The sequence below is a fragment of the Rhinoderma darwinii genome, chromosome 3, assembly GCF_050947455.1.
Source record: "Rhinoderma darwinii isolate aRhiDar2 chromosome 3, aRhiDar2.hap1, whole genome shotgun sequence".
NCBI classification, from domain to species: domain Eukaryota; kingdom Metazoa; phylum Chordata; class Amphibia; order Anura; family Rhinodermatidae; genus Rhinoderma; species Rhinoderma darwinii.
The window spans coordinates 111,956,776-111,969,542 of NC_134689.1; the positions used below are offsets into that span (position 1 = coordinate 111,956,776).

Consider the following 12,767-nt stretch of genomic DNA (forward strand, 5'->3'; position numbering starts at 1 on the left):
TATGGCTGTTTGCAGTGATCCCCCTTCCCTCCAGCCTCCGTCTCTCACACTGTGTGAAGCAGGTTCATGCTGATAGGGCAGTGTCAGAGGCTGTGAGGTAGCTCCACCTCAGGAGAATCGCCGGTGTTGTTACCCACATGTCTAGTATAGGCTCATTTGCATATTTAGAAAAAAGCTCATAACTTTTAACACAATAAAGTTTTTGGGGCACAATTTTCAATAGCATTTGAAATATTTTTTATTTACGAACATCTAAAATTACATATAGAATTTAAATATTTGTACTTTGCACAACTAAAGCTGTCCTGTTTCAAGAAATCATGCATGGGTCAAATAATGAAAAGGAATATTTCATTCTTTACAGAATATGCCATATGACTTGCTTCTATTTATGAATCATATTCCATGGAGTGAGGAGATAGCAAGGATCCTTGGATACTAACAGTCAGCAAAATGGGTGATTCTTAAATAGGACACTGTCACCTCTGAAAGCCCCCCCCCCCCCCAGACTACAACAATCAGCCAATAGCCTAAAAGACGCAGATTTAGAATCTGCAATTTTCATCTTTCTGCTCGCCTGCATTTCTATGCTATAAGCCCACAAATGGGCCGTATACCCACCTGCGGTATCACAGAGGAAGAATGCAAGGCAGTAGATAGACAAAAAAAAACTTTGACTCGGAATCGGCATCCCTGAAGCCACCAACTGACCACTGCAACCCAGGGGGCCCCCAGAGGTGATGAGTCCCATTAACTAGAGCAGCTCATAAGATCAATGTGAGTTAAACCCAATTTATATCACTGTTCGTTTCTCTCTTCATTACCCAGTGAATCTTCATCACCGTTCTCCCGAGTCAGGCTTGCATCATCTCTGCCTAATTCTGTAACTTTGGGTCTGCACTCCTTAATTGCATTGAAGATGCTTTTCAGATCCCAGTGTCCATGTGTCAAGGCACAGTCCAAAGTGAATGGACCATCCCGTGTGCGGGGCACCTTGGTGCAGACTGCAGAGGATCTGAGTTCTAAGCCAGATCTCTAACGTGAAGTTGGGTGGGGAAAATTCAACACATTGCACTTCAAGTATGAGAGGCGGGGTCTTCACCAAGGGCCGGAGAAGGCCTTGTACTTCCATCTCATATGACTCTTGACTTTTTAGGTCCACGTGACTGTGCATTAGCAATGCCTTTTGGTTAGTCCCCTGAATCATGGCCAGAACCCGCACAAATCTGTCACTTGTAATGTGACTGTATGTAGTCTTCTCAATAACTTTTCCAGAATCTGAAAAGTCATCTGTGGCTTTACCAAACATGGCAGACACAGTGTAGTCCTTGGTACGATGGTTTTCATACATGTCAGTAAGATGTTTATTACCATTCCTGATTCGAAGTACAAAAGACTCCTAATGACTTTATATCCCGTTTGTGCCCTACACCAATCTTCAGGTGAGTGTAGGATTGTCCTTTAACCCCTTCCCTCTTTAGCCACGTTTGACCTTCCTGACCGAGCCTCATTTTTCAAATCTGACATGTTTCACTTTATGTGGTAATAACTTTGGAAGGCTGTAACCTATCCAAGCGATTCTGAGATTGTTTTCTCGTGACACATTGGACTTTCTTACTGGCAAAATTTGCTCGATACATTCAGTATTTAAATGTGAAAAACACAAACATTTTGTGAAAAATTGCAAAAATGTGCATTTTTCTAAATTTAAATGTATCTGCATTTTTCTAAATTTAAATGTATCTGCTTGTAAGACAGGCTGTTATACCACACAAAATAGTCGCTAATTAACATCCCCCACATGTCTACTTTAGATTGACATCGGTTTTTGAACATCCTTTTATTTTTCTAGGATGTTACAAGGCTTAGAACTTTAGCAGCAATTTCTAATATTTTAAAGAAAATTTCAAAAGGCTTTTTTTACAGTGGCCAGTTCAGTTGTGAAGTGGCTTTTAGGGCCTTATATATTAGAAACCTCCAAAAAGTCACCCCATTTTAAAAACTTCACCCCTCAAAGTATTCAAAACAGCATTTAGAAAGTTTCTTAACCCTTGAGACGTTTCACAGGAATTAAACCAAAGTAGAGATGAAATTTACAAATTAAATTTTTTGTTGTTGCAGAAATTCATTTTTAATCAATTTTTTGTTGTAACACAAAGTTTTACCAGAGAAACGCAACTCCATATTTATTGCCCAGGTTCTGCAGTTTTAGAAAATATCCCATATGTGGCCCTAGTGTGCTACTGGACTGAAGCACCGTCCTTGGAAGCAAAGGAGCACCTAGAGGATTTTGGGGCATCCTTTTCATTAGAATATATTTTAGGCACCATGTCGGGTTTGAAGGGCTCTTGCGGTGCCAAAACAGTGGAAATCCCCCAAAAGTGACCTAATTTGGGAAACTACACCCCACGTCCTATTATAGGAGTATATCATCACTGCCTGATATCAGTTCTCAGGAACTGAATTTTATTAGCCCTATGTTTTTTGTTTTAAAAAAACAAAAAAAAGTTTGCGTATTAAAAACTCAGTTCAAATAAACAGAGGCGATTACACATTTTCAACATGGTACAAATCTGCAATAGTGAGGAACACATGTGTACAGTGTGTACGTTCAGTCATAAAAAACACATAGATAACAAGGTATGCAGTCACAAAGTGCATATATATGAACATATAAAGGTAACCTACATGGAGATGACAAAATACTTCTACGAAAGTCTAAAATTAACCACTTAAGGTGCAGAATTTAGTGAAATGCCAAGAACCCAAGGGGAGTAGTTTGTAAAAGGAGATTTACAAGTTGGTTTGATAAACCTTTGAGGACATCCCCTATTTTTGAAAACTACCTTCCCATATGGGATAATAGTGTTTAGCATATTTTTTTTTCACTGACCAATAGAAGGGGGACTTCTGTCCATCCTCCTAATTGCTACATTTTTCCTTGCTAGAAAAAGAGTTTCTCTGATTCTGGCATGCTGAGTCCTGCCCTCTTCTCTAAGAAGACCCAATAAACAGATTTATGGGGTGGCAGGGAATGGTGCTGAATAACCTCTCATAAGCTATCTAATACCTTTTATCTGAAAGCCTCTAACCAGAGGACACTACTAAATTAAGTGCCAAAAATCATCAGCATCCTCTTGGCATCTATGACAGCGTAATGAATCGGATCTGCCTATTCGGTAGCGACGGACAGGAGTAATAGAGCACTGGTGCAATTTTTACAATTGTATGGGTTTGTTTGCCGCTGGACAAACCAGTAATGGAGACTCCAGTGCTTCTACCCGGTCCTCAACGGTAAAGGTAGGTATATAATACTATCATTTGCCTCTATTTTAAGAGGGTTTGAGGACAGTTCCCTTTTAACCAGATTGGTAAATAGGGATTAAATCAAACAACTGGGGCCTTGCATCTTAAGAATTTCTATTAATCGGTAGGAAGATATTGGTAGAAACGGCTCTGGAAATTAGGCCTGCAAAGCATGCCTCAATTGAATATATATATATATATATATATATATATATATATATATATACATACACAGCATTGTGGGGTAATTCATGAGCTGGTTATAACCGTTAATAGGAGGATAAAACATTAGAGGAAAATAAATGCACTAGAGAGGTGACATCTAATTTTGTCCAGAATTGAGTGTCTTGGGATCTGAGCAGATGAGGAATCCTGGGATTGTGCCATAGAGAAAGTGCTGCAATAATATATGTAAAATTATGTTGGGTTTTCAGAAATGTCTAAACTTGTTTGGCCAATCTACGAGTGATCAGTTCTTGATAATCCAGTGCAATCTATAACACTCAATTCTTAAGGGTGTATTCACATGTGCAGTTTCGGCACATTTTTTTTCTGGAATGACCAAAAAACGCATTCGTTTTTAGCGCCGTTTCCATGTTAACTGCAAAACCACGGCAAAGCTCAGATCACATGCATTTTTTGCAGTGCAGTTTCCAGCTGTGCAACAAAAATATGCCGCAAAATCGCAGTGGGAATACACTCTAAAAGCTATGAAAACCTTATTTTAATGTAATATATGTATTTCGTGAAAATAAGCACTTTTCTAATATACTTTTATCAAAAATTTTCCTTTTGTTTCTGTTCTGCTTCTTCTATGTAGCCAGTGCAGAACGCCGCTGCCAGCCAAATGTTGATCAACTTAGATCTTATCAGTATTGGGGTTAGATGAGGTGTCAGGGGCACATAGGAGTTGCCGAGCCATCAGCCCAATTCACTGACTCATACAGGAGACAGTGGAGTTCTACAGCTTCTATGTTCAGTGGATACATGGAAGCTGCAGAACCGTAGTGAAGAAAATGTTTAAAGAGGCTCTGTCACCAGATTTTCAAACCCCTATCTCCTATTGCATCAGATCGGCGCTGCAATGTAGATAACAGTAACGTTTTGTTTTTTTTCAAAAACGAGCATTTTTGGCCAAGTTATGAGCATTTTTATATTTATGCAAATGAGTACAACTGGGCGTGTTTAAAGTTATGTCCAAGTGGGCGTGTATTGTGTGTGTACATCTGGGCGTTTTTACTTGTTTTACTAGCTGGGCGTTGTGAATAGAAGTGTATGATGCTGACGAATCAGCATCATCCACTTCTCTTCGTTACCACCCAGCTTCTGGCAGTGCACAGACACACAGTTGATGACAGTTGATCAGTAATTTAATGGCCATTTTTTTTTTACTGTCGTGTGATTTATAGCCTTAGTCTCACGTTCCAAAATATAGCATTACGAGTAACCATACCGTCCGATGTAAAAATACTGGAACAGAAGGGGTACACTTTCTCTTGGTGGATATCAAATATACAGTGAAGGAAATAAGTATTTGATCCCTTGCTGATTTTGTAAGTTTGCCCACTGTCAAAGACATGAACAGTCTAGAATTTTTAGGCTAGGTTAATTTTACCAGTGAGAGATAGATTATATAAAAAAGAAAAAAAGAAAATCACATTGTCAAAATTATATATATTTATTTGCATTGTGCACAGAGAAATAAGTATTTGATCCCTTTGGCAAACAAGACTTAATACTTGGTGGCAAAACCCTTGTTGGCAAGCACAGCAGTCAGACGTATTTTGTAGTTGATGATGAGGTTTGCACACATGTTAGATGGAATTTTGGCCCACTCCTCTTTGCAGATCATCTGTAAATCATTACGATTTCGAGGCTGTCGCTTGGCATCTCGGATCTTCAGCTCCCTCCATACGTTTTCGATGGGATTAAGGTCTGGAGACTGGCTAGGCCACTCCATGACCTTAATGTGCTTCTTTTTGAGCCACTCCTTTGTTGCCTTGGCTGTATGTTTCGGGTCATTGTCGTGCTGGAAGACCCAGCCACGAGCCATTTTTAATGTCCTGGTGGAGGGAAGGAGGTTGTCACTCAGGATTTGACGGTACATGGCTCCATCCATTCTCCCATTGATGCGGTGAAGTAGTCCTGTGCCCTTAGCAGAGAAACACCCCCAAAACATAATGTTTCCACCTCCATGCTTGACAGTGGGGACGGTGTTCTTTGGGTCATAGGCAGCATTTCTCTTCCTCCAAACACAGCGAGTTGAGTTAATGCCAAAGAGCTCAATTTTAGTCTCATCTGACCACAGCACCTTCTCCCAATCACTCTCAGAATCATCCAGATGTTCATTTGCAAACTTCAGACGAGCCTGTACATGTGCCTTCTTGAGCAGGGGGACCTTGCGGGCACTGCAGGATTTTAATCCATTACGGCGTAATGTGTTACCAATGGTTTTCTTGGTGACTGTGGTTCCAGCTGCCTTGAGATCATTAACAAGTTCCCCCCGTGTAGTTTTCGGCTGAGCTCTCACCTTCCTCAGGATCAAGGATACCCCACGAGGCGAGATTTTGCATGGAGCCCCAGATCGATGTCCATTGACAGTCATTTTGTATGTCTTCCATTTTCTTACTATTGCACCAACAGTTGTCTCCTTCTCACCCAGCGTCTTACTTATGGTTTTGTAGCCCATTCCAGCCTTGTGCAGGTCTATGATCTTATCCCTGACATCCTTAGAAAGCTCTTTGGTCTTGCCCATGTTGTAGAGGTTAGAGTCAGACTGATTAATTGAGTCTGTGGACAGGAGTCTTTTATACAGGTGACCATGTAAGACAGCTGTCTTTAATGCAGGCACCAAGTTGATTTGGAGCGTGTAACTGGTCTGGAGGAGGCTGAACTCTTAATGGTTGGTAGGGGATCAAATACTTATTTCTCTGTGCACAATGCAAATAAATATATATAATTTTGACAATGTGATTTTCTGGTTTTTTTTTTATATAATCTATCTCTCACTGGTAAAATTAACCTAGCCTAAAAATTCTAGACTGTTCATGTCTTTGACAGTGGGCAAACTTACAAAATCAGCAAGGGATCAAATACTTATTTCCTTCACTGTATATGTAGTATAAACATAAAACCGGTACATTGCATAGGCACACTTTGAAAGAAGCACAACGGCATGGCCGTAGTGTAATCATTCACTTTAAAACAACATACAAGCAAAAAAATAGTAGGACTCAATTGGAGCCTGTTAGAAACAAGTACTACAATAAATCTGGTTATCTAAAATACAATGGCAGAAATAGGGGGGAGTCTGTGTAGCGTGTAGTTCTCAGGTTGCTACACAGAGCTAGTAAGAATTGTAGTTAGTCCATTTGGACCCATTCTAAGTAACCGCAAATAAAGAAAAGTAGTATGTCCATCAATTTGGCAGATAATTGGCGTAAAGAGGTATCCCCTAGCAAGATTGTATTCTTGTGAACTTCAACATGGTTGTAACGGGGTCCCAAGGTAAACAAAGGATCTGAATTCAACAATAAGTTATAATGTTTGCCTATATTCCTCAGGCCATTTACAAAGTCTATGTACATCTTTTGAAAGCGCTTTTTTTTGTTTATTTAATCAATGTTTTATGTGATTATAAACATTTTTTTAATTTACTTTTATTTTTAAAAAAAAAACGTTTTTAGGATGCAGCTACTATGTATCCCCTACATAGAGGAAAGGGAGTCCAAATACTATATATAATCAAATGTAGAAAAATATCAATTTTTATTGAATACAATATAGCACAAAGCAATATATGAAAACAGTAGAGGATCTAAAATAAAACCGTCTAAATGAGGACCACTCAACAAGATGACATTGTTGCCATGAAGCACTTCGCATACTATATAGTACATATATGTACAGTATAAGAGCTCATCGTTCATGTAAATAAGGTAGTACAAACGTTGTAAGTATAGTACTTAGATTGTAATAGCATGGTGCAACATACCCAAACAACACTAATAAAGAGATGTCTCGTTATACATGGCACAAGTAAACGATCAAAAAATAGACACTCTGGCAGTCACAGGCCAAGGGGGTATAACCTGGCATACAAGCCAAACCTGGTCTATTAAGCAACAGTGATCATACACGTCTTGGCATGTGGTTAGGAACTTTCTGACGATATAGTATGTCAGAAGAGACTCACACAGCGAACCTTACCCATGGATGCAATGATGTGGACCTCAAGATGCAATGTAGCTTCTTCAGGGGTAGTAGTATCCCCTACATCGAAGTTGAACTGACGGCTTGGCTGAGAGCGTGTCCTGTGTGTCTCTAACACACAGGATCACCATATTTACGATCACATCTAAGTCATTCAACTTATATCTGATTGATATTAGTGTGATCCTGTGTGTTAGATACACGAAGGACCCGCTCTGTCATGATGCCAGTGTGAACAGATCCTTAAATATATGCTTATTGTATTTTACAAACAATATGCTCAACATTTTACATTGTCATATGTTAATTTAACAAATTATCAAATTCTGTAACTTGAGACTATATCTCTGCTATATGCAAGATTTGTGACGGAAGTGATTTAAAACGGTGTTATCTGGTGGGCGCTGCAATATTCCATCACTTGTTGATTTGTTGTTTATCCAACTGCCAGGACCCCCCCCCCAACTCTCAGAATGAAGAGGCTGCAGCACTAGTTCAGCGATGCAGCCAGTTCATAGTTTTTCTCTGCACAGTGGTTCTTCCGCCTGTTCCTGGGTAACTGTAGCACTACCCCAATGCACGGCGACTGACCAGGAGCAATATGCCATAATATTATGTGATGGGAATATACCCATGTAAGCATGCAATTAATTGCATTTGGACTTTTATTCTAATGGTCAACCATCAGATCTGGTAACTGCATCTGCCTGTGTACAGTCAGTTTTGTAGCTGCCTAAAGAATAGTGAAATGGTGCAGCTGCACGGAGCCCCCCTTGATTATGACTTAATTTCCGTGGCCCTCCAGTTTTGGGCACCACTTGATTGTGCCATATTTGGCCATACTAGTCCCCAGTTGACTTCCGATGTCTGCCCTCTTCCTCCCCTGGCCTGTTCTTACTACACCTGTAACCAGCCCTGCCTGCTACTGGCCTAACCTGCAGTCAGGTAAAAGGCTTTTTATTTATGTATAACTAATATCCAAATATAGATGTCTGCATCTAATGAGCACGTTGCATGTGTTAATGTGGTGAGCTTGCATATGTGTGCATGCCTTTACGTAGCTTTATGTGTGCTTGCATCAATATGTTGAGCTAGCCTGTGTATGCATTCACATATGGGAATGTAGTGTGCATTTATGTGCTTATTTATATGTTCCCATGTCTGTGGTGAGTGCAGTGGTGAGCATGCACAGATTTTTGCAAAGGAAAAACATTGAAATAGTCTAAGAGAAAGATTGGCACTCGTTAGAGTAAGACTTCGTTCACATCTGCATCAGGGCTCCGTTCCGATGTTCTGTCTGAGCTTTCCATCATAACGGAGCCCTGACTGACACACACGGAAACCATTTGTTTCCGTTTCATTCACCATTGATTTCAATGGTAACGGATCCGCTGCCTATGGTTTCCGTTTGTCTCCATTGTGCAAGGGTTCCTTCGTTTTGACATAATGAATAGTGTAGTCGACTACGGTATTGATTCAGTCAAAACGACAGAACCCTTGCACAACGGAGACAAACCGAAACCATTGGCACCGGATCCATCACAATTGAAATGGAAACGGAAACCTGTGGTTTCTGTTTGTGTCAGTCACAGCTCCGTTCTGATGGAAAGCTCTGTTGGAACGGAGCCCTGATCGGATGTAAACATAGCCTAATCCAAAGGTTAGGTGATAGACAATTGCTATCAAATCCGTTCACCCTGTGTTTCTAATGAAAATGGACGAGAGCTGTTGGAGAGCAAACGCACACAGACACACAGTGCTGTATTGTGGAGTCTCTAAGGACATTCCCTCAGCCCCCTTATTTTATTGTATAGAAAAATGGGAGTACATTTTAGAGTATCATTTGACACAACACCTATTGTTCGACGTCCGTTGAGCGTCGATCACCAATCGTAGTATGGAATAACAACTTAAGGCCCCGTGCACACAACCGTAGAATTCATCCGTAATTACGGACCCATTCATTTCTATTGCCCACGGACTCCTTCCCGTATATTTACGGGAAGGTGTCCGTGCCAAAGAAAGGCTCTGCAAAAGATAGGACATGTCCTGTTTTTTGCTTTTTACGGACCGTTCTCCCATACTTTATATGGGAGCACGGCCTGCAAATGCGGACGACTGTTGCCGGCCATAGCCGTAATCACGGACCGGTTTACGGCTACGGTCGTGTGCAAGGGGCCTAAGAGAGAACAAAGCATGCATACATTACTAGTAGGATACACCCAGATGTGTAACTTAAATGGACAAAGAGATGCTCCTATGCCCCCTCCTTAGTGCTCTCCTTTATGAACCAGCCAAAACTAGATTTTATCACTTAGTTTTGTGTCTGGGCTAACAAAGCTGAACGTTTAACGACCCTTTAGCACATGGAGTAGAGTAGAAACACACGTTTACTATAAGAAATCTTTGTAAAAAAAATTAGATTTAGATTAGAGTTCGATTTGCAATATGTTATGTTTATGGTTAATAATAGCATTATGGCAAAACTTACAGAACTATAAACATTGCAGCAGTAATCTTTATTTTGCTTTTTAGATACATTAAAGCCCTAGAAACTTTGAGGCAAGTGAGACTGAAGCAGGCCCAACGCGTGAAAGAATGTCAAGCAGAACTTAAGTATCTTAAACAGAACAAGGATAAAGCCCAGGAAATCCGAGACAACCTTCACAGTAAAGAGACACAGTTGGCATCTTCCAAAGAAAATGTCAAGTCTATTGATACTGAACTTGAACCCCTAAAAGTAAGTTGTGGTCATGATCTGGTGAATTCCAGGCGTATGGCATGTATCAAATCGTCCCAAAGTCAGTTTTCATTCCTTATTTCCTGACAAAGTAAAACAATGAAATAACTTTGGAAGCTTATTAGGTAGCTTGCAGTCACATGATTGTATAGTTTGAATAATTTAACTTCAGATTACAGCTCCCCAGAATGGAAATTGTGAATTTCCTGGGAGTTCTCAGATTAGCCGTTTGCAGTGGATGTGCCACAGTGGAGGGAAAACAACGTGTATGCACAGCCCCCATTTGAAATAAGTGGACATCTTTGCTGTTTTATTTAAAAAAAAATTTTTATCTAGCTTTAGCTAACAAATGGATGTAATGCTAGTAACAATGCTGATTGCTAAATTACTCCCTGTGACCAGATGATAAAACATGTAATCGGCAATATCCTGTCTTAGAAGACCCAACTCATCACTTTAAGGGGGAGTTCACACTGAGTTTTTTGACGCGGAAACAGTGCCGCAAAACGCGCCCAAAAAAATGGCCGAAAATGCCTCCCATTGATTTCAATGGGAGGCGGAGGCGGTTTTTTCCCGCGAGCGGGCAGGTAGAGATTTTCCTCCTGCAAAAAACTCTGTGTGAACTCACCCTAAAGGCTATGTACACCTTTGAAAATGGTCTCATAGACTTACATAGAGAACTGGCTTCCGGTCCACACATAAGACGCTGTTTGAATCGGCGAGCCAGTTTACAGATCATGTGCCTGCACGGCGGTGCCGAACGGAGCCTGCATTTTGTATAATAGACTTCCGGTGAGCAAATAAATATAATTTACATGTGCAAGATGCTCTTTAAAAACGGGCAAAGAAATAAAAAATGTAATGGGAGTTCTTTAAGGAACATGCAGAAAATGTTGTTCATTTGTTGTTCTGTAATCGTGTGTCTCATTTTTTATTGTAGGTTTTCTCAAATTTTCTATTCTTGTGAATAAACGTATACTTTTTTAAAGACTGTTAAACTTGTAGAAATGCCGCAGAGCGCACAGAGAGGTTCGGTTTTTGACTGAGGGGGTGGGGCTTAGTAAAAGGAGTTGGGTTTACCAATCTCTGTATCCTGCTGCAGATAGAGCAGAGGGGCTAAGCTCTTGCTACAGCCAGACACAGGATTGTAAGGAGGAATGAGGTCATGGCTGATCTCCTAGAATAAATACATATAGAATTCTTTGTATATTTCTCAGTATTAATTGCACAAAATAGGATTGAAGGAAAGAGCTGATTAAGTGAGGAATTGCTTGGATTGTTTTTTTGTGCATTTTACATGTGTAGTGTTCCTTTAAAGAAAGAAAAAATTCAAGTGTCTAAGGTATTTTTGGCAACGTAATAACAATTGGTGGGCATTTAGTTTTGATAGATCTCCCTCATTGTTTAAGCTGTCTATAACGCACGCTACCCGCAACAGATTTCAGTTTACACATTGAAAAATCGGTTCACTATGCCCTCTCAAGGGGAATTCAATAGTTCAGGTAACAAGCGTCTGCAATATTTCAAGGTGGCCAGAATCCTGTACAAACCATGCCTGCAGTGAAGGAAAGCTATGAGACACCTAATGTCCGAAAATATGATGTGTCTCTTGGAATTAAAGTAAAACAAAAAAAAGAATCACTTCAACTTGGTTTGAATTTGGCTTATTTACATAAAAAGGGATTGAGCCTCATGTAAAAACTTGTTGCCTCATAGTAACTAATCCGAATCAGTCTGTATAGTTTTCAGTGTGGTTTAGGAGCGCAAAATCACTGCTTTTCAGGTACAGTTTTTATACTGTACATTAGGCCCATTGGTTTTCCTATGCAAAAATGACACTAATATTGGTGGCAAAATGTTTGATCTTCTATTATGATATATAGAAATTATGGTGTCTTACATAGCATTATTGCAAACAGACAACAGGCACTAGTAAGTAAAATTATCTAAAACTGGCATCTCTTGATAATCAATAATTCCTGTACATTTTTTCAATTTAGAGTCGTCTATGTGACATTCAGAGAAACTTAACTAAAGTGATGAAGTTTGACAACGACATCAAATCATTGGAGAGCAGGAAAAGAACTATGGAAAAAGATAATCAAGACCTGGAAGAGAAAATTGAGAAGGTATTTCTTGCTGGTATATTATACTTTACCACCTATTAAAGAGGATGTTTCACCTTTCATTCAACTTTTTCTAAAATGCCATAGACCGTTTTGTGATCTGTAATTTAACATAATGTCTATGCAATTTTCCGGTCTCTCAGCTGGAAGGTTGAGCTGAGCTTCCTTACGCTACTTCACTCTACTGTCAAGTAACTTTAGAAGTCAACTACGCTGTTCAGTCTTGTGGGGTTTAATGAAAAAAACACAGCAATTCCTCCATTGTTTTTTGCTTTTTCTGTGTTTACCCTGCATTAACCCCTTAATGACCGGGCCATTTTTCCGTTTTTGTTTTTCACTACCCGCGTTCCAAGAGCCATAACTTTTTTATTTTTCAGTTAATA

General features: G+C 39.8%; 1 protein-coding gene and 1 pseudogene across 1 annotated transcript in view; one reads left to right on the forward strand and one right to left on the reverse strand.

The window, feature by feature from the left end:
• RAD50 (RAD50 double strand break repair protein) overlaps positions 1 to 12,767 on the forward strand; it is a 191,899-nt gene that overhangs the window by 44,423 nt on the left and 134,709 nt on the right. The window contains exons 6-7 of the mRNA XM_075856559.1: positions 10,054 to 10,258; positions 12,259 to 12,387. Coding sequence (XP_075712674.1) covers positions 10,054 to 10,258; positions 12,259 to 12,387 — 334 coding nt within the window. The remainder of the gene's footprint in view (positions 1 to 10,053; positions 10,259 to 12,258; positions 12,388 to 12,767) is intronic.
• Positions 799 to 1,511, reverse strand: LOC142748509 (pseudouridylate synthase TRUB2, mitochondrial pseudogene; annotated as a pseudogene).